General features: G+C 40.5%; 1 protein-coding gene across 1 annotated transcript in view; it reads right to left on the reverse strand.

The window, feature by feature from the left end:
* Positions 1-23,197, reverse strand: part of LOC128494196 (stimulated by retinoic acid gene 6 protein-like) — a 58,274-nt gene that overhangs the window by 9,105 nt on the left and 25,972 nt on the right. The window contains exons 4-13 of the mRNA XM_053465793.1: positions 18,286-18,392; positions 17,168-17,298; positions 12,447-12,567; positions 11,886-11,931; positions 11,444-11,560; positions 9,823-9,890; positions 9,328-9,436; positions 7,781-7,913; positions 5,381-5,456; positions 1,568-1,649 (exon numbers count right to left, since the gene is read on the reverse strand). Of these exons, the coding sequence (XP_053321768.1) occupies positions 1,568-1,649; positions 5,381-5,456; positions 7,781-7,913; positions 9,328-9,436; positions 9,823-9,890; positions 11,444-11,560; positions 11,886-11,931; positions 12,447-12,567; positions 17,168-17,298; positions 18,286-18,392 (990 nt within the window). The remainder of the gene's footprint in view (positions 1-1,567; positions 1,650-5,380; positions 5,457-7,780; positions 7,914-9,327; positions 9,437-9,822; positions 9,891-11,443; positions 11,561-11,885; positions 11,932-12,446; positions 12,568-17,167; positions 17,299-18,285; positions 18,393-23,197) is intronic.

A 23,197-nucleotide genomic window follows, 5' to 3' on the forward strand; every position in this document is an offset into this window, starting at 1 on the left:
TGAGGTCTGTGAGTGGCATCGAGAGAGCTGCAGTGCAGGTAAGGGGGAGGGTGTTTGAATGAGTATGCAAGATTGAGGGGATTCAGCTGTGAATGAATGAGTATATGAATGAATGTGTGTGTGATAGTATGGATGTGTAAGTGCTGGAACCTAGGCATGATGGGACTGTGATTGCTGTTAACAATCACACTCCTATCATACCAAGTCAGCCAGTACATGCTAAAACCTGGCTAGCTGCCCCCTTGTGTATTGATGCTGCCAGCAGTATGGGGTCTGCACATCACTTACAGCCACCCTGTACCAGCATGTACTGGCTGACTTGGCATGATAGGAGTGCTAACAGCAACCACAGTCCCATCATGCCTAGGTTCCAGCATTTACAGGTTGCCTGGGTATGATAGGAGTGTGATTGCTATACTTTTATTAAAAGTGTGGGATTTTTTAAATAATTTTTAAAGGTGGGGCGTCATTTTCAGTTTCGGCTAAGTGAACCCTGACTTTTCGGTTTCAGTCCAGAATTTTTATTTTGGTGCATCCCTAGAATAAATAGAACTATTTCATTTTTACTTATCCTGAATCCTGAATTTGTAATCCCAATACTTTCTAGGCCCAGAAATCAGTGAGAGGAAACGTAAAGGTTTTGTGTCATTTACTGTATTTTAATCTGCATATCTTATTAAAGGCCATATTTTCTCACAGTGAAAAATGAGTGCGGCCCTCGCATGTATACAATTATGATGAAGTGGCCCACTGCAGAAAAAACTTGGGACACCCCTGTCATAGTGCTTTAACAATGATATATTACAGTTAGGTTCCATGAGCATTTAGCATCTTATACTTGAATTGTAGAGTAATTGTATTTTAGAGTAAGAAACTATTTGAAAATGTTCTAGTACTTTTGACAGATACTGTTATAAATTGAGGCAATTCTATCAAGACATGTAAGAGGTGTAATTAGTAATTTGAGGCAAATCATTTGTGTCAAACTTTGACTCTTCCCTTGTAATAATAAAAGGTAATGCATAAACGGGTGTCCAGACTAATATATAAACTCACTGGCCACTTTATTAGGTACACTTTGCTAGTACCGGATTGGACCCCCTTTTGCCTATAGAACTGCCTTCATTCTTCATGGCATACTTTCTACAAGGTGCTGGAAACATTCCTCAGAGATTTTGGTCCATATGGACATGATGGCATCACACAGTTGCTGCAGATTTGTAGTCTTGACCACCTTGCAGCCATGTGATTGGCTAATCAGCTATTTGTGTTAACAAGCAATTGAACAGGTGTACCTAATAACGTGGCCAATGAGTGTGTGTGTGTATATATATATATATATATATTTATATATTATATACATACACATGAAAGGAAGCTTTACATGTTAGATAATTTTTAAATAAATCTTCAAGTAAACAACCACAAAATCTACTCAATGCTGAATTAAGGGGGAAATGTACAGAGTATTTGGAGCCAAACACCAGCTAAAAATACACAAAATACAGCAGCACACACTTATTAATGTCAGTTGAGACACAAACCACAGAAAACACGAAGATCTTACCACGTTCTGAGCAGGTGAAGGCTTAAGAAACTGGGCAGGAAGAAAGCTTTTATCTCCTACCCAAAGCAGCTTTATGTGTCGCCTACAGGACAAGAAGAGAAAAAAGCATATATATATTTACCCTTGATTAGGGTTGCCACACTGGCCACTAAGACCCAGGTACAAGTGCTGCAGGCAGAATGGAAAATGTATACTTTGAATCAACTTACTGTATCACAATGTGAACTCTACATCTTGTTTGAGAGCAATGGTCAAAAACTGGCCTATTGTATGCAGGGTTCTATTTTAATATTAGCAGTCTGGTAACCCATCCTTTTAAGGTTTACACATTCTATTAAAGGTTTTATTATTTCTTTACTGTATATTCACATTCAATGTACTTTTCTTTATATATGGTGAGTTTACTTAAAGTGGTACTGCTGCTATTACACTGGTTGGTGAACTACAAGCTATGGTGAAACTATTTTGGAGGGATTTCGTTTAACATTTCAATTCATGGAAGTGGAGCTCTGTTTCGGTTTCACTGCAGGGTCACATGACCCAATATGTTCCTGTCTCCCCATGCCGGTGCAAAATAGTTTAGAAAGGGCCCTTCTGACTTGGATCGGTGTGGCCCAGGTTAGAAAGTGTCCTTTCTAAACAATTTTATACCTGTGTGAGGAGACTAGTTACACCAGTGAAACTGTAAGTTGGTTTCATTTTCTCTCTTGCATCAAAGAACAGCAAACTTGTCACACAATAGATCATAACAGTATAGTCAATGAATATTCGCTCAGTGCTTATATAGTTCTGCACAATTAAAGATTCATACAACTGCTTTCTATTCAGATAGTTCACTAGTCCTGTCTAATGTATTTCATTTCCAGAGAGTAACACATAGAGATAGTAATCATATGACACACAATGGGTCATCACAATATGTCACTTGAACAAAGTCTATCTCCTCTGAGAACAGGGAGAACCCCATTTACAAGGGCTGGACTAGGAATGAAAAGCATCCCATATATCTTATTGTGTAGCTGAGCTCATGTACCCACATGCCACATGAGGGGCGTAACTAGAGAATCACACGGCCCTATGTGAAAATTGCACCGGGGCACCCCAGATTTACAAGCAACATGTCTCACAGTGCCACCTTTGCACTTCTCCCTGGTATCATTGACCAGACTTTCACACAGCACTTCCTCAAAAGGGCAGAGCCTCCACGCACACCCACTCCCCAATTGGAGAAGTGGTGGAGGGGCTGTCCATGTGGTGCACGCCGTTTCAGTAGAGAGATACAAAGACACTTCTCTTTCTCTGTGAATCCACCTGCAATATTCTAGCTTCTTGGGGTACTTTTGCAAAAAACCTGGTCAACAGAGCTGATACTGGGGAGAATTGGCTAAAGCACAGTTATAGAAAAGCAGACAGGGGCACAGAAGAGGTCAGCAAAGTAAGAGACATTTGTGAGAGTGCATGGTTGCACTTGCAGGATGTTTGAGTGAGCTTGCATGAAAATATGTTTTTCCGACCAACTTATTTCCATGAGCTGCGCATTACATGTGAAAGAGCCACGTGCAACTTGCAAGCCAAGGATTGTGAACACTGGTCTAGTAAATATTTTGTTCTCCTCTGAAAAACTGTGGAAACTGTGCAAGTGAAATCATCATATGCTCCTTTATTAAAGTGCTCCACCATGCCTAGAGGGACAATCTCCTCTCAGCTGTTTTAGAGCACCTACAGAAGCAAATGCCATTTTAGTGCATCTATCTAAAAAAGAGGTTGCCTAAGAGGACAGCAGAGGATGAAGCAAAATGGGAAACAGATCTAGAAACACTCCTCAAGAGGAAGAAACAGCTGTCACAATAGCAAAAAGGTACTTGATGCAAGCTACAGTGAAGCTACCATATAAGTGAGGTGGCATCAGAGAATCCAACTAAGAGAACCATTGACTACATTGCCAACCAAAGAAACAGTTACTGATTCTCATCTGAGGATAAGGAAGAAATCAATGCTCTGCGGGAAAGTGGCAGAGGAAAGGACTTTCCAAAAACAAGCAAGGACTTTCTAAAGGCTAGGTTCCAACACGGTCACTTCCACCAAGACCAGTGAAAGCATATGCTTTGTCTGGATTAAATAGATTGGCAAATACATGCCATACTGCAACCCTCATTTATTATTAGTAAAAAATAGGAAGGTAAAAGCGCTAAGAACAATAAAACAATAAAACAAAACTAAAATAAAATAAATAGTCCTATAAATAGCAGCAGCCCACTCGCCAAGGTTTCCTCTTCTTGGTTTGATAAATAACTTGGAGGTCACAGGAGATAGTGGTTACGCATAGAGGAGAAGAAAGTCTCCTTTGTGGCTGGCACCGTGTGGTAAAGAGTTAAGGAATGGGTACTCACATTTTTTGGGGACTTAAGCAATTAGTCCCACAAAACTTGCATGGGCGATACAATCCTCGCCTGGGGATATCTTTAGCAGCAGTCCTGTGTAGTTCTTTTTTTTTGGTTCTCAGGATAAGGTGCAGATAAAAAGTTAAACAGAAATAGGCATAGTGCTTTCTGTATATGTAAAATGAATAAAACAAATAAAAACAGTTCATTATATACTCACAATATGGTGAGCAATAAATGGCGTAGGTGGAATGATCCCCACCAAGGATATAAACTTGCGTGTTTAAAACATTAAAAGGATACCAGGAGCAGAAAAGAATGGTTTTTTAAAAAACGTATTTATTTTCAGCTTTCTGGTTAAAAACCATTAAAAGGTCAATAAAAATAGCACATACGCGTTTCACCTACTAAATAGGCTTCCTCAGAGTGTATATTGTGAGTATATAGTGAACTGTTTTTATTTGTTTTATTCATTTTACATATACAGAAAGCACTATGCCTATTTCTGTTTAACTTTTTATGTGTACCTTGAACATGGCGGCGGCAAAACGTAAACGAAGACACACAACACGAAGAATCTTCGTGTTCGTCTTCGTCTACTAATCTCCCTGGTCCCTTCCCCATCTAGCCTACCTTATGTACGGGTTACTTGGCTTGTCTCCCCGCTCCAAGTTTAACTCCTGACGGCAAGGAGTTAAAAAGGCTGTGTGAGTGAGCCTATTGGTCACCTGCAGGGGCCTCCTCCTCCACTTGGAGTGGGGAGACAGGCCAAGTTCCCCGTCAGGAGTTAAAGGGCTGTGCAAGCAACTCTATTGGTCGCCTGCAGGGGCCTCCTCTGGCATGAACCCAAGTCTAGTAAATACTCTGTTGCACTAAATATGCATTTAGTTTAACATGATGCATTAGGCCCCTAGTTGTTTATGGATTCCCTAAAAGCTGCTTAAAATTGTTCTGCTACCACCTGTACAGACTCTGGAAAGCCTCTTTCACCTTATATGATCTTAGCCAGATTTACAGTCATATGGTGAATGGGTTAGTTAGCACAATTATTATACTGTAGATTTATCACTTAACTGCATTAAGAAGGGATTTTTTGAACATTCCTTCTAGACCACATGAAATATCTCACACAAAAACTACCCTTTTTAGAAATTAAAGCGATAATGACTATTAAGGAAATGTGGGATCTACGAAACAGCAGGCTATGCAAGTTTGGCACATTCCTCCAAAGGGAAAATAGGCTGGTTGGGAGGATGAAAGATAACTCAAAAGGACGATTTGTCCCTGGTTTGGTGGCATTGGGGCTGCCCCCGCCAGCATGCCACACATATGTGGACATATGCCAGAATACGTTGATGTTCTTACTAACAATTCATTTTCACCTAAAATATGCAGCCAGTACTATATTTAAATCATATCAACTTGTTCTTACCTGTAGCAAACTAATATGTGAACAACATAGAAAACAGACACTAAGGATGAAAAAACTGTTGTGAAAAACCAAACGCCTGAAATGCAAAAAAAACATTGGGTTATTATGTTGTACAAACAGCAGTGTATATAATTGTACATAATGCTGTGTGTCAGTGCAAATGTAAGGACATTCATGCACCCTGCTTTGACAATCATTATTAACAACAAGATGCAGCCAAGGATGTAATGTATGCGATTTGCCAACAGGCAGAGCCCTTACCTCCCCACACTGTGTAGTACAATGCTCAAAAAAGAATAGTTAAACGATTTCAGCCTATTGCCAACCTCCTTATGATGTGGGCATTTGGGTTGTCATGCTTAAAATAAAAATATATTGTACAGTAAGCCTGAGCACACGGAAAATAAGAATCTTGTTCTTTTAATATTAAAGTTGTTTCTTGTATTTGACCCTACCTTTTTTACTACCATTACAGAAGTCTTCATATGAAGACCACACAAGAGTCTGTTTAAAGAGACCCCAGTACTACACGGATAGTGGGGGACGCGTTTATATATGGGCATATTGATGCCCTGTTCACTGTAAGAGTGATTCACAGTAATGACAATAATAATAATAATAAATCATACGTATTACACTATTTATTATTCCTTTGTGTTTCCTTTTTATGAGCTTGTGGAATACCTATTGCGTATAGTCTCTCCAGATGGGCATTTAGATGTAATTTTCCATTATTTTATCTTTATTATTATCATTATATTGGGTGTGCAGACACAATTTTTTTGGTATTTTAATGTTATTGCTGTCTACCCATTGTACAGCGCTACGGAATTTGATGTCGCTACATAAACAATAAATAATAATAAGGTGTTGGTCAATATTGGTTATAATATATTGCGCTTCACTTATTGTGTTTTTTGTATTGATGTATGGAGACTTTTGACCCAATGGAATTCTCACATAACATTAAAGCCAAGATAATTCTATCTTTAAACAGCTGTTTTAAAATTACGTCTGATGTGAACAGAGTTGATGCCTTATGAAATGTATGGTAACGTTAAATGTGTTTAGCCTACGTGTATGTAAACTTTCGGCCTTATCTGTAAATATTGTATATTTTAATGTGTAAATAATAACATGGGTTTATTTAATGTATAAAAGTTGTTAGTATTTGGAAAATGTGACCAATATACCTGAGTAAGTTTACAGCACCACCTTGTGGATACTGTACTGGCAGGCACATAAAAGTATAACTTTAATCCGCTCAAAAACACGTACAAGTAATTCTAAGGTAGTTTTATATTCAGAAAAGGTAGAAAGTCATAAAAGTAACCAAGACCTTGGCTTTCCATCTTAGAAGAAAATAAGAAAAACCGTGCATTGTTTTCTTTAGTACAGGTTTTTGAAAATGTAATTTATTGGCTCTTAAGTTGAGAAAATAATTGATTCTATTCACTAAGTGGTCTGTCAGTTTAAGGGTTAATTCTACTGACCACACTCAACTCCCTTGCATACAGACATTAGAAAAATTTCCAGATCCACTAACCTGCACTATATATATAATGGCCACTTTAATTGGTACACCTGTCCAATTGCTTGTTAACACAAATAGCTAATAAGTCAATCACATGGCAGCTACTCAATTAATTTAGGCATGTAGACGTGGTCAAGACAACTTGCTGAAGTTCAAACCGTGCATCAGAATGGGGTAAAAACGGGATTTAAGTGACTTTGAAAGTGGCATGGTTGTTGGTATTTCAGAAAATGCTGATCTCTACGGTTTACAGAGAATGGTCTAAAAAAGAGAAAATATCCAGTGAGCAGCATTTGTGGTCCAAAAGGTGGTCCAACCTGGTACAAGCAAGGTGTACCTAATAAAGTGGCCAGTATATACACCAAAACTATGTGGACAACCCTCCTTATTACTAAGTTTAGGTGTTTCAGGTCATAGGCTGCTATCTCTATAGGCAAACATTGGCAGTGGAATGGTTCATACTGAAGAACTCAGTTACTTTATTCATAGGATTCCACTTTTGCTACAAGTTGGTTTGTGAAATTTCTCCAACAAGCTCATGTTAGGATGACCACATTTTATTTCTGCCATTGGGGGACACACTATGAAGTGGATGACATTACACACACAGAAATTTTGGTCATATAGTGTATGTACTGCATATTTATCTCCCCACTGTGGGTTTGAAAACCAACGTGGAGTTGTCCCATCCATGGCATCAGCACAGCGGCCAGCTTGACAGGCTGGGTTGGCAGTAGCATCTGAGAGGCAGGGCTTAGTTGCCATTAAGTATTGTCCACATAGATTTAGATTCATATATGTGATTAAACACACACATTTTTTTATATTGACTATACTTAATGTGTAGAGGAAAAAGAAAATCATACCCTCCAGTCCGTCAGCAAACTCCTTCAAAAGTTGTAGCAATGGAGGTAAATCATTTGTTATTGTGAGTAACTCTTCAAATGACCTCAATAATTTCATAATTTGTTTATAACCATTCCACTCCGAGGTTATAAACTATAAGTAAAAAACATAGATATAACGGTCAAAACACAATTGCAGTTAAGAGCTTACCAGCAATGAGTACTCTTTGGTACTCGCTCACCCTTTGCAGCTTCTTTAACAAAAACCTATGGTCTGCAACACCTGGCTGTGTAATGTTGGAATAAGGTACAATTTGGGTTAAATAACATGGGTTTATTTAATATATAAAAGTTGGTAGTATTTGAAAAATGTGACCAACATACCTGAGTAAGTTTACAGCACCACCTTGTAGATACTGTACTGGCAGGCACATAAAAGTATGTACATTTTATAGGATGTTTATAGATGGGTGGCTGGGCCTTTACCATGAACTTTTATTTGACTTCATGCCATACTGTCATTCTGTTTATGCCATACTGTCTGTCATACTGTTTATGCCATATAGCTATTCGCGCGAGTAAAGCATTTGGAAGAAATGTTAACACAAATTCAGTTATATTGGGGAAAATGTTATTATCTTATAATGTTAATAATCTTATTATCATTATAAAGGGAGAAACCAGCAAGCTCCTCCTACCATGACTACTGAGCTGACACTGTTTAATGAATGGTTAAATTATTGAGGTTTCTTGAAATCCCTTTTACTGTTTTAAAGATGCATTTTCAGGGTTAGCATTGTTATTCTTGCAGAAGATTACTGAGGTTGGTCCTTCCTAATAAACAGCGGTGACAGGGAGTAACTCAAAGTTTGTAAGACTTTTAGGAGGGCTTATAAGCTTACTGAAATTAAGCATTTTTGAGAGCACAAGAATGCTGGGGTTTCTCACATCGTTTTCTTTTACTCTTGCCTTGCATGCTCGCTAAATGACCATATACTTTCCCCCAACAAATTAATATTCATTACTCCATTAAAAGAACAGTCTAGGCCTCAAAAATGTATTTTTATTTTTGAAAGCATGTTGGAGTCGATTTGTTATGGTATGCTTTAGTTATTGTAATTTAAACCCCAAGACTTCTGTCTCCTCTCCCCTTGCTGCCTCAACTGAAACAGGAAAACGTCTTGCACATGCTTAGTAGCACTTCCTGTGAGGTCACTTAAGCCAGCAGCCAATTGAATTTATTAAGTAAAATATACCTGTTCAGATAGCATAAATGAGATTGGCTGCTGCGACTCTCGTTGATTTCTACAAAGAGAGTTCTACTGACCACATGCAAGAAGCATATTGCTTTATGCATCTGCTTTCAGTATAGGCAGCTAAAGACAAAAGGCAGAAACCATGCAAAACAGACCCCAGTATATACATACATTTAACACGAAAATAAGTCTGGGGATAACATTTCATAAATAAATGGAATGACTTAACTCAGCAGGTGATCACTTAATATAATCCTGCAGTAAATACAAAGACATAGAGTAACTTTCACATAATTACCTCCAATAACTTACAATGTACAAGCAGAACAAGGTGAGGACTGTAGTGCCTAATATCCTGTTAGGAAACTTGAAATATGGATCCCAAGAAAAGATTTTTCTTTTAAACCAGGATTGATGTTCTCTATGAAATAAAAAACACAATTCAGCAACAAATAAAATCAAATGTTGTTGCTATGAGAATTTAAAAAAGTATTTAAAAATGTTAAACCCATAGCCAATATTTACATGCACACTATCCCGATTTGGTCTGGATAGTCCTGCCACCTGTGAACCTGTGTGCTGCTGGCCACCTGAACTGCATTTCCTTTTCAGTATATGCCCTTTCCTTTTAAGAAGCACTGCTTCCAAAGGGACTGTGAGCGAAAATTCGGACTGTCACACAGAAAACAGGGCAGATGGGAGGTATGCCACAAAGGCTATACTATAAGCGTAAAACAAAAGGATGATTTTTTCCTGGATACTAGGTTTTGTCTATTCATCTGTTGAAATGAAAAGCAGCACACTTACTCTACAGGCTTTCTGAGAAGCCTCTTGACATATTTTTCTTGGTGTTCTGGTAGAAGGCAGTCTTCTTCCTTTTTATTGGAAAAAGAAGCAGATAAATGACTACTTACTTAATATTAGTATATTTTATCAAATATTACAGACGCAGTGTATATGGAAATACTTCCAGTCCAATGCTTTATACTATACTGCTACGGGTGTTATAAAAGAGATACGGGATTCATTACAAATTAGTGTATAGATGCTTACTTCAAAATGACATGAATGCTTTTCTAGTCAAAGAGTATTTAGAGATACCACAATTACAATTGTACAGATAGAGCCAGGCTAAAGGGTAAAAAGTGGCTTTGGCACTTTAGACCAGAGGCTCTGTGCAGCATGTGGCTGCATGTATCCAGCCTGGATGTACACATTCAAGAACCAGAATCACTGTGTGACTGGCACTATCCCACCGGTTTACCGGAGTAGAAATGCAATTAGTGGGATTTTTGATTTTTTTTTGGGGGGGGTGGTGGTACAAAAGATCTAACATGACACATTTTCTCTTGTTGCCTGAAAGGCCACGCGTTCAACACAACATGTCAATTTAAGCCTTTTTCTAAATACCTATTAACCATCACAAAAGATTAAATTTACTTGTAAGTTGTCGGTCAAAAGCTTTAACTGACTGACAACTGGACAAAGCTTACATGCACTTCCATGCTAGAACTCTAGAAGCAACACGAATATTCATTAATATTTGAGTAGCTCTAGAGATGTATGATCGCTGTTGCAGGCGAGTTCATGTTAGTTAACAATGTTCAAACTCTACACAGCAGTCAACATATGAGTTGCTGTCATGTATGGCAGCAATTATCTGCAAGTTGGTCCTTTTTCCCTCTGATTACTGCAAATTAAACTTGATTATACTTAACATTTAGTGATCCAATCCAAAATATTCTAACGTGGCTTGGAAAAACATTCCGAAGTATGCAACATGTCCTTGTTAGACGAAGAACAAAAGCAAATTAAATACCCTGATATCATTAATCAGTATATAATATAACTGTATGACTACCCTGAAAGCCAATTTTCCTTGAGACCACAAGTCTGCAGTGAAATGCTTGTTCCTGGGTTGAGAGAATCCTATATTATATTAAAATCAGGATATAGAATATAAAGACACTGTGTACATGTGGAAAATAAAATGAAAAGGCTTACTCCATACTGCAGATATTGCATGCTTTTTAATGCATTAATGGACAGCTAAGTGTCCCTTTCAATTTATTGTTTTCTCCTTCTTGCAAATTCATGGCGGTATCCTGCAAAGATACCTCACCACAGATTTGTTAGCATCTCCTCAGCATATGTTTTTTTTTTCTATGGGTTAAAGAGTGCATATTTATGTACTTAAAAAGTACTAGTAGGGGTATATGGGGCACTAGTAACTGCATGAACTACAAATTAGATGTATTTCCCATTAAAAAGTCACACTTCAATCACCTTACCTAGAAAGCACTTCTACTTACATGAAGAGGTCTGGTCAAAATAATATTTTGTGAAAGACTTTTCATCGTGGAAACATGATATCACATAAAACATTATTATACGTAATTCTAATGTTAGAAAATGTATAATTCTATACCTTTTTGACACCCATTTTCAGTCTTAAAATAAAAATTACGAGAAATCGGCCCAAAAGAAACATAAAAGACAGCAGTGACGGCCATGTTGAAATTATTTTTTCATATTCATTATATATCTACAAAGGAAGAAAAAAATAATTAAAATCCAAAACACATTAGAATATTTACAAACTCGGCAAGACCAAGGTTGTTAGTGATTCTCCATTTAGTTATTATTAATTAACTAAAGCTCCAGCCAACACCAGCTTCTCAAACTATAGGTTATGTCACCTATACTAATACACCTCATTTCAAAGTATTCCAAAGTATATTTTTGTCTCTTAATATCATATACCCAAATAAGAAATGACTAACATTTTTTTTGTATAGAATATATCAATTTGACATGCATGTCTTATGGTCTAAGTAATGTTATTTAAACAGAAATATTGCAGTACTTACGGTTTCATGAGGGCATACTACAAGGTCTAACAGGGTGATCATTAACCTAAAAAAAAAAGTAATAGTAAAAAATGATAATAATAATAATAATGCTCAATCATTCTGTTAAATGGGTAGTGTTTCAGCTGCACATGTAAAATCATATGCACCAAGAGAGGGACAGGTGCAATCATACTTTCCAAATACAATGTTCAGTACTGAAATAGAGAGGGAAATTGGTGTATTTCACTTTAAAGCCAGTGTTCAGTATATCACATTTACAATGTGTGGCTGCACACTGAAGATAGGTTAGAGGTACTGTCAACTGCCAGATGTACCTGGTCTCTAGTCTGAGCCTGACATCCACAGCCACTGGATTCAGGAATACCTGAGAAGCTGAACCGCCTAGATCATTAAAGTAGGAGGGCACAGAGAATTTTAAGATTGTCCATAGGAATATTGAGCATGGGGGAAGAGGGGGTTGGGGACATCAATGTTTATGTAAAAGAATAACTCATCTCCCAAAAATTGAAATGAATAAATATAAAGCATATAAAGAATAGTTTCTTCAATGAAACCCACCAAAACAAACTGTATAAAAATCCTACAATGGATCCAAATATTCTATTGTCCGTGGTGAGACAGGCAAAAATTGGGTAGAACACCAGTCCGACTTCTAACGCTCCCGCTAAAAGTCCAAGCCCTGTAAAAAAAAAAAACATGTAGTCAACAAGTGATTTGCAGAAGACATACCATACTATGAATGGAATAGTAGCTTTGCTTTTATTGTAGCCCCACAGCTGAGGAAGAATTTTCTTGGGTGTTGGAAGAACATTGATTGAAGGTGCCCTGGTTCCTAGATCACTGGTAGAAGTTGATTTCAACATCTGATGGTTCAAAAAGCAGATTCTGTGTGTACCCCTTGGTGCCACCTCCAGAAACCTCCTTCACAAGAAGTTTTTCTCTTTATCTATGTTTTCATTGTATGTAATGTATTTGTCAAACATATTAAGCCCCATGAATACTTGTGCATTTTTTTTTAAAAATTACATATTGAGTGTGAGGACTTAATATTCTGTTTCCAATAGTGTCTGCTTTCAGTTTTGGTCAGCATCAGATCTTCTCTATTTTTTTGTCATCATCCTTGTCACATTCTTGTGATTCTCCTTGGACAGCATATGTATAGATTTTATGATAGGTTTTACTTTAGTACTTTGATTTTGAGTGTTGCAGCTAAAGTCCTGTGGTCATGGTACCTGTAAGCTTGTGATGGTTATAGGCAGAAAATCCACATTCACATAGTATCCCTAGTCATTTTGGATGAAGTCTTCCTGTAGGTGCTGCGAGTTATACCTACTATATATGTGTCACTATTATAGATTCTTGACAACCTTGGCTCCAGACTACAACATCAGAAGCACCTTCTTTCTGCTCACTCTCTTCAGCTAAAATAAATGGACTTATTGAGGTACTGTTTAGCTTGTCTCCCTTCAAGTTGTTGCACAGTCCTCTGCCTCTACTCCTGTCATGGCTGCAGAAATAGAGACATCAGTCTTTCCAAGATAACCCTTGCTTGAGGAGTACTTTGGGTACCCCAATGTCAGGAACCACTTTTTGCTGCCTGAACCATGGCTTTTTCATACCTGTGCCATTTACATCTGCCACCACTAGTGGCCACCCTCCGCCCTCTGGAGCACTCAGAACTCAGGTGTGCCTTGTTACCTGGGTTGAGCCCTAGTGAATACATCCAGCTGGGCCTTGTTACCTGGATTGCCCTGCCTTTATGAACCTGCCCTGCCCTTCACTCAGGGCCTTTGTATTGAAGTCTATGGACATTCCTGCTGTGGCTCTGCACCTGTACTGTTCCTGGTTCCCTGCTTTTGTGTCCTGATCAAGTGGACTCCCTGCTATTGTGTCCTTCCAAGTGGACTCCCTGCTATTGTGTCCTTCCAAGTGGACTCCCTGCTATTGTGGACTCCCTGCTATTGTGTCCTTCCAAGTGGACTCCCTGCTATTGTGTCCTTCCAAGTGGACTCCCTGCTATTGTGTCCTTCCAAGTGGACTCCCTGCTATTGTGTCCTTCCAAGTGGACTCCCTGCTATTGTACCCTTCCAAGCGGGCTGTGTGCCTTTCGTACCCTTCCAAGCGGGCTGTGTGCCTTTCGTACCCTTCCAAGCGGGCTGTGTGCCTTTCGTACCCTTCCAAGCGGGCTGTGTGCCTTTCGTACCCTTCCAAGCGGGCTGTGTGCCTTTCGTACCCTTCCAAGCGGGCTGTGTGCCTTTCGTACCCTTCCAAGCGGGCTGTGTGCCTTTCGTACCCTTCCAAGCGGGCTGTGTGCCTTTTGTGCCCTTCCAAGCGGGCTCTCTGTCTGTCGTGCCCTTCCAAGCGGGCTCCCTGCCCAAAGACTTATTACCTGTATTTTATTTTGCCATACGTCCGGTTACTTGCTTAGACTATATTACCCTTATTTGCTGGTTCTGTTATATACATAAAATACACTGCATTACCTGGATTTCTGTTGGTGGTGTCTTTGTTTGCATAATCATGCACTCTGGGTTACATGCTGAACCCCAAGTATCCCCTGCGCATGGGCTCCTACCCGACCTGATCACCCGAGTCCTGACAGAATACAAAGGCCATTACAAGGAGTCAGCGGGGTTACTTTCAGTAATCAAAGTGATAGGAGAATGCTTGCTTGAACTGTGCAAATCATTAATGCATATCTGGGACTCCAACTCCAATCACTCTCATGAAGACCATTCACCTACACCTGCTACAGCACCTGAGAAATCCAAGAAGCCTGTTACCAGAATTAAAAAGGAATCTTCTAGGAAACGTGAACCCCTTACCGCAACCGAATTGCAACAAAGGCGTGATGAGGAATCTTGCTTTTACTGTGGCAAAAAGGGACACTGGATCACTCAATGTCCTCTGAAACCAGCTAAACCCTCTGCAACCCACACCAACAAACCCCAGGCCCAGGAACCTGCATGTGACAACAGCAACGCATCAAAGCTGGAGCACACCCTATCTCTTCCCCAACCTGGTGATCCTGGGGTTAACCAATCCACAGTACCTGGAACTTCTGCACCATCTGTAGCCATGTCGGATGACCTCCAGACCATCTCTGATGAAACCGACTGGTCTGATATGGACAGTGTGTCTTCAGATGTTTCTGTTGCTGATACAACGGACACACCCGCAATTGATCACCCCACGGCTGTTTGTGCAGTTGGGACCATCACTCCCAGGAATAAGAATCGTAGACCCCAAACAGCAAAACACTCCTTAGGGGCTCCTGGTTACATCCTAGCATCTGACGGGACAATTGTGCATCGTAAAGAACTTAACCGTTACGAGCAACAGCTGCGTGAACAGAAGTCTGTTAAGCCTGCCACTCCAGCCTTGAACCAGTGCGGTTCGGTTACTACCCTCCGGCCCCCAGAGGTGCCTTGGGTACAGGGCAGCTTCGTGACCCCTGGTGCATGGACAGCCAAGAAAGAGGGAGTACGGAACCGTGCCATCATGTCTATGTATCCAGCAGCCAATACCACTATGTCTTACAACTGCACTGCAGATGACCTTTCCTCAGACTGTGTCATTGCCTCTAACGGAACTGTAGTAAGAAAGGAGGACCTGCACGTATTTGAAAAAGCTCTACGTTCTAGGACTAAGTGTTCTTACCGCAGGTTTTGATACTGCCTCTCTACAGTCCCAGGAGCACCCGGAGGCCGCTCCTTGGGGAGGGGGTACTGTCAGGAACCACTTTTTGCTGCCTGAACCATGGCTTTTTCATACCTGTGCCATTTACATCTGCCACCACTAGTGGCCACCCTCCGCCCTCTGGAGCACTCAGAACTCAGGTGTGCCTTGTTACCTGGGTTGAGCCCTAGTGAATACATCCAGCTGGGCCTTGTTACCTGGATTGCCCTGCCTTTATGAACCTGCCCTGCCCTTCACTCAGGGCCTTTGTATTGAAGTCTATGGACATTCCTGCTGTGGCTCTGCACCTGTACTGTTCCTGGTTCCCTGCTTTTGTGTCCTGATCAAGTGGACTCCCTGCTATTGTGTCCTTCCAAGTGGACTCCCTGCTATTGTGTCCTTCCAAGTGGACTCCCTGCTATTGTGTCCTTCCAAGTGGACTCCCTGCTATTGTGGACTCCCTGCTATTGTGTCCTTCCAAGTGGACTCCCTGCTATTGTGTCCTTCCAAGTGGACTCCCTGCTATTGTGTCCTTCCAAGTGGACTCCCTGCTATTGTGTCCTTCCAAGTGGACTCCCTGCTATTGTACCCTTCCAAGCGGGCTGTGTGCCTTTCGTACCCTTCCAAGCGGGCTGTGTGCCTTTCGTACCCTTCCAAGCGGGCTGTGTGCCTTTCGTACCCTTCCAAGCGGGCTGTGTGCCTTTCGTACCCTTCCAAGCGGGCTGTGTGCCTTTCGTACCCTTCCAAGCGGGCTGTGTGCCTTTTGTGCCCTTCCAAGCGGGCTCTCTGTCTGTCGTGCCCTTCCAAGCGGGCTCCCTGCCCAAAGACTTATTACCTGTATTTTATTTTGCCATACGTCCGGTTACTTGCTTAGACTATATTACCCTTATTTGCTGGTTCTGTTATATACATAAAATACACTGCATTACCTGGATTTCTGTTGGTGGTGTCTTTGTTTGCATAATCATGCACTCTGGGTTACATGCTGAACCCCAAGTATCCCCTGCGCATGGGCTCCTACCCGACCTGATCACCCGAGTCCTGACACCCAATGAGTGTCAGGGGTTCCTAAATGTGTGCATGTTACACTTACCTAACCATCTTCATTTATATTATGTGCTTTCTTACCAGGGAATCTCTAGCCCCTACCTACCCTTTGGTGCAACAAAATTCATCTCTATCTCATATCTACATTTGTGAGGGGTTTTAAGTCAGTATATGGCATTCCTGGCTGTAGGAGGTCAGCTAAAGCAACTCAGACCAACATATGGCAGGGCAATAGGTCTGTAGGTCAATACCCTTGGTCTCTGCTTATACTGTGGGCAGAATAGACAGCTTTTTGGCCACCTCTGGAGGCAGGAGGGGTGTAGTATCAGCACCAAATTCCAGTTTGAGTACACAATATGAAAGATAAAACTGACAAAATGCCAGCCTATTTATATAACATGGTCTTTGCTCAGGCGTAAGGGTTATATCAGCCAGAATAATTACATTTTTGAAATGCATCTAGTTATTACTTGGCTATAAGCCGCATTATCTAACTGCAAATGTTCTGAAAAGTTAATCAGTAAAAACTGAAATCTTATATCATACAAACAAACCTTTTGCCCAAGGTGGGACTCCATCTGGCAGATATCCTTCTTGAAACAGAACAATAATTTTATTGGCTATCGCACCAAATGCAAAACCATATGTCCATCTGTTTTCATAGGCCTCGGTAAGATCTAAAGGACTAGAACGAGAGGAACGGTGTATTATAAAAGTAAAAAACTATACATTTGCATATGTTAACCAAACAGTCCAATGCTTTTACTCTACTCTTGGGTTGTCACTGTGAGTGGGCAAATTCTCAAGATCTGGACATTTTTATGTTCTGTTATTTGAACAATACATGAAAACAGTAGGGCGAAGGTGGTGGGAGGACATGTCCATGTATATAACTCCTAATACAGCCCCGTCCTAATAGTTTACACACAGTATATATCATGAAACAGAGAAAGGTGGGAGAGTCTGTGCATCTGCTGTGGGAGCACATGACTTGAGATCCTGCTTCACCATCAATCGCAAAGAGGGCTTTGGATCGTCTGCCTCCCACAAATGCTCACCAATTGCAAAACCGCAAGCTTTCAGCCTTATTGGCCATAACTGTTGAATGACCAATGGGAGTGATCATGGCAATGCTTGATTGATCTATTCTGTCCTTGTCAATCAGGAGAACTGGCCGTTCCTGAATTTATATGACCTCGTTACCAAATGTCTGGTGAACATTTCAGGAGCCTTATTAGCTGTTACTTTGGGTGTGCTCATTATTTCTAACTTCAATACCTTGTATATGGCTTTCTCTTTGTTTCTCGTTCTCCTGTCTATGTTTTGCCATAAACTATGAGTTTTTCCTAAGTGTTACTCTGATATCTACCTTCCTGTCTGAGGATGAGCTGACTACCCTTCGCTGCAAAATCAGGTATAGCAAAAAGATGAACTTCAGTAGTGTGATGTATTTATTACACCATCTCAGGCCTTAAGCAGGATCACCTTTTTATCAAGACCCCTTCTTACTGGACCCCTTCTTACAACTATGTTTATGGCTTCAAATGTCTTGTATGCCACGTTGTATATTCTACAAAAATCTGCATTTTTAGTGACATTTTATACGCCTTCATAACATTTCTTTTGATTTGTTCATCATCGCAATACATAAAATATAAGATTATTTACATACACAACAAATCCAAACCGTCTCTGACAAAACTTCACTTTAATCTTTTCATCAATTTTGGTGTTCTTGGTGCGTATTTGGAAGAATGACAACATCAGGATGATAAGAACCTAAAGGAATATAAATAAAATTATATCTCATAACAAAGGCATTCATTATCAATATTTTTTTTGGGTCACAACATGAAGGTCATTTATCTATATAAAATTATGTTATTATGCAAACAGAACCCACAATACATGCATTGCTAAGTGAAAAAGGTAGTGCTTGACTTTAAGTACATGTTCGTTTAATATACATGCTTAAGACCTCATTGTGTACATTAATGTGTGGTATGCCTATATAAGCTTTGGGTAATAAATGCCTCCTCCTCTTTCTGCTGCTTCCAATAAAGGTGTTATTCATTAATACAGTGTATTTGAATACATATTTTACATTATCACATTATTTAAATTCGTTATTTACATTTTCCCACCATATTGTAGGGCACTACAGAATATGAGATCTCTACATAAATCAATATAATAAATATAAATCAATAATGAGTGATACAAGTACGTTACAGGTTCATTTTTGTAGGGTATTGGACCTTTTAATATATAATACAGTGTATGATTTATTCTACCCACATGCATATGCTATTGCGTAGAGCAGGGAGGGCCTACTTCAACCCCATGAGTACTCTGTGAGTGATCCTTGGATAGCCTTGTTGCCAGACATCAGCTGAGTGAAACCAGGGACTCCCTTTGACAGTTTTATTCCCATCAGAGATATCCCAGCAGTTTTTCCCGTCAGCAGTTCTGGTATTTGTGTTGGCTGTGTTACCACACATTATATCCTTTCATTGTTTCACTACAGTGATACTTTGTTTTTTTTGTGGTTTACATGTTTTTTAGTTACATTGTTCTAAATATTTTTTTCTGCTCTACTATTCTCCTTTGCATTAAATTTGTTAGCTACCCTATATCATTTGTATATTGATATTTAAGAAGATATTACAGAGTCGGATGGGGCTGACGAAACCAATGTTTATCAACTGATGTTGAGTCAGATGTTGAGTCAGATGACCTTACTGATCCACACACTAATTTACTTTATATGATCAAACTAAACCAACGTGTGGCCCAGTGGTTTCCTAAACACCCTAAATCCTCAATAGACCGTGTAGTGAAGTGTATAGCATTTTGGGTCAGAAAGCCCATAGATAAAAGAAATTCCCAGCAATATATTCCTTGTTGAAAATAAAAATGCTGTGACTGTGTGCAGTTATCGATCTTTGAAAGTTGGGTTCAATATCATCATTTGAAGATGGAAGGGATACAGCAAAATATGTTTTCATCCAGACTGCAACACAAAATAGAAATCAAGATATATATTTTGCAGTCCAATATTTCCCTTACATCACTTAAATTTGTCCTTTTGTGACTCCTAGTCACAACTCCTTAGTTCTAATGCAGATATTTTTTCTCCTCCTTGCTGTTCTGTTCTTTCTTATCTTTCTCCTTGCTTTTCTTTCTTAGCACATGGCCGTAGTGTAACAGGCATAGTATTTGTCACGCCTACCATTGACTGGAGCACTCACTGCAGAAGTTTTTCTTCCAATACAACAGTACCAGGGGAAAAAACCCTAGCAAAGCTCACCAGGTTTTCGATGATCCCAACAGTGAGGAGGCTCTAGAATAGGTAGATAACAGATAGTCCTTCAGTATGGAAGGTAAGGACCGAAAAATCTGAGAGATTCACACAATAAATGAGAAAGACAGGTAGTCAGACGAAAAGTGGGTCGAATTCCAGAGCGGGTAGTCAGACGGACCGGGTCATACACCGGTTAAAAGTAAAAAAGCCAAATGAAAGAGCAAAAGGAAGGTCAGGAACGCCAGGGGTCAGATACATGCTGAACAACTTGGCAATGAAGCAAAGACCACACCAGGGTACCAAAACTGGAACTTCCAGATTAGATCCGGCACCAGCTGAAGCCACCTTCTTCAGCACACTTTACACGTGCATCTTCTCTGCTGGACACATGCGAACGATCCCTTACTCTCCGCTTTCCCCTTACCCGATTTAAGGTACGTGTAGTGGGGACCCGGGGACCTTGGGTGTGGGTATTTGCATGGTGTCTGCACACAGCGCTTGTTGCATCGTGGACCACTGTCCATTCAGAATACCCAGTTCTGAGAGTAATAAAGACCTGTTGCACACTTATTAATTCTAAGTGCAGCATAGGTGTAAAGTAAATGTTATTTAAACAACATCCAAATTATGTCACACATTGTGGAGACCTTACAAACTCACACAAAATTAGACCATGAAACATGGGCTTCCTGGTAAATTGGAAGAAATCCCTAAAGGTTCTAAAGGTTTATGGAAAACCTTAAAAAGGTTAATGAAAAGTCTCTATAACTACATTGTGAACTTTACGATGTAACAAGCTGAAAACCGCCTGTTCAACCCTACTCAAGGAACACATACCTCTACAACACATGGCAAGGACAGAGAAATTATTCTTGGTATCCATTCAGGGCATCTTCTCATGAAGGTGCGTTAAAAAAAAATTATACAGATGAAAGTCTCAACATATTTACAAATAATTAAATTATATAGACAATGTATTAATACAAATTATCTATGGTCTACTTTCTCAATGGTGGTGGGAAGGAGGTCATTTGGTGGTTGAAGCACAGAACAGAATGGTGAATTTTTGTCCAATCATAGACCAGTCATAAAATCGGGGTCCAAGCTTGTTAAGTGGGGGCATACAGTGGAGAACAAAAGACAGGAGGACAAACATGGAGTCACAAGTGGAACAGAGGTAAAAATGAATACTCTCAGTGTGTATCTATGCCCCTGTGCATCCCATCCACTGCTCACTGGAATATGTAAAAACCCTTTCTCCCCCTCCATCCCTGGTTTGTTACACATGAAAAAAAAACAAATCATGAATCCAACCACTTGGGGCCACTGGTGCAGGGGGGGTATATATACCCGCTTCCACGATTTTAGAAACAATTAAATTAATTATCTGCTTTTCTTTCTCGGAACTAAATTCCAACTATGATTTTTAACTTGCTTTTTTGTTTGCTGCTGCGGCTGTTTGTAGCATATGACCCTCCTGTCTCCTGTTTAAAATTGTAGGATTTTGCTACCATTGTGATGGAAAAGGAAATAATAAAAATACTTATTTCCTCTTTTTCCATGATGCCAATTACTCACAATCCTTATAGCTGATGTTATTTTTGCAATCTGCTGTCCACTGGATCAAACCTAAGTCATATGATAAGATATCCCTACACCCATCTGTTTTTGTTTATTCTCCAGTGCTTCTCTATAGTATCTAAACTCTAAACCACTGGTGCCTCAGAATTCTCTGTTACATTATTAATGTATTTTAGTAAATATACTTAATCCATTAACAATAATTACACATTATAAAGCCATAATAAAAAATTAAATGAATAACACAGCAAATGAAAAAAACATAATTTTCTAAAATATTAATATGCACTTATTAAAAGATACTTGATTTTTCCAAGTAACAATTTAAAACTTCTTTTACTGGAGCTTTAATAGTACGCTCATGCTGCTTCACACAGTGGCTCTTTGTTTGCTGGCAGCCTTCTATATATACTAATAGCAGTAATGTACCTCAGGATACAGGTACATCTCCTGCTAAGAGAAGGTATCTCTGGGTATTTTTGCATGCTATGACTCGCCTTCACCTGCATCCTGGCCACCCCCTTGAGTCTTCTACAAGCTTATGTTTGTATCTGTCATCCCTTATGTCACGCGCGCCGCTGTACCTACCTCTGACGCCAGGGCTGCCTCGCCTGGTCCCGACTCCTCCGTCGCTGCGGTTCCCGCCGTGCGCACACGGCGGTGTCGCGGTCCCGCATCTTCTACCTCTGCTGGGACCGCGTCTGCTCGCCGTGGGCGCGTCAGTGCGTCTCCCTCGCGTACCGAAGGGGACGCGGGTATGACGCGGCGCAGGTCCGCATCGGGCGTACCGCTGCGTACACTGCGTACGCGGCGTACGCAATCTACGCAGCGTACGCAATCTACGCAGCGTATGCAATCTATGCAGCGTACTCAGCCTGTGCAGCGTACGCGACGTACGCAACGTACGTAGCGTGCGCTACACAGCTGTTTGCAATTACTCTCCTATTTAAACGCCACTTTTCTCTCCTGTCTTCACCCGTTCAAAGTGTAATACTTTTTGGGTGTGCTGATTGCGTTATATTATCTTGAATTCCTTGTGTACCGACCTTTGCCTGTTTTTTGACTACGATTCTCGCTACCTGCCTACGACCTCGGATCTGTTTACCCGTTTTGCTCCTATTCTGCCTGCCTCGACCTCGGAAACGTTTGACCTCGCTGCCTGCCTTTGCCCTTTTGATTACGGACTGTATACTGGACTTCTCTACAGTGCTTATCTGCATAGTAGGATCCTTCCTCTCTCCCTGACCCCGTGACAGTTTTGAACGGGTCATAACATGGATCCCGCGGATATGGCGCGGTTGCAAGCCCGCCAAGACCTACAGGACCAGCGTCTGGCGGCGCAAGCCACCCAGCTACAGTCCCTGGAACAGAAGGTGGATGCCATGACGGACTTGTTGCGTTCTTTGACGTCTCTCCCAACTGTGGGAACACCCCATCACAGAGACGCTCATCACGAGGACACAGGTGCTGTTGCCAGGCTCCCTCTGCCAGACAAATATTCTGGAGATCCGAAGGAATGCCGTGGCTTCCTTAATCAATGCATGCTCCACTTCCGAAATCACCCCCAGGCGTTCCAGACATCCTCCAAGAGGGTCTCATTCATCATTTCGCTGCTCAAAGGTGATGCCTTACTGTGGGCTTCTCCCCTCGTGGAGCAAGATTCCTATCTCCTCGAGGACTGCCCCGCTTTCATGGAAGC

Source organism: Spea bombifrons, chromosome 1, assembly GCF_027358695.1.
Source record: "Spea bombifrons isolate aSpeBom1 chromosome 1, aSpeBom1.2.pri, whole genome shotgun sequence".
Taxonomy (NCBI): domain Eukaryota; kingdom Metazoa; phylum Chordata; class Amphibia; order Anura; family Pelobatidae; genus Spea; species Spea bombifrons.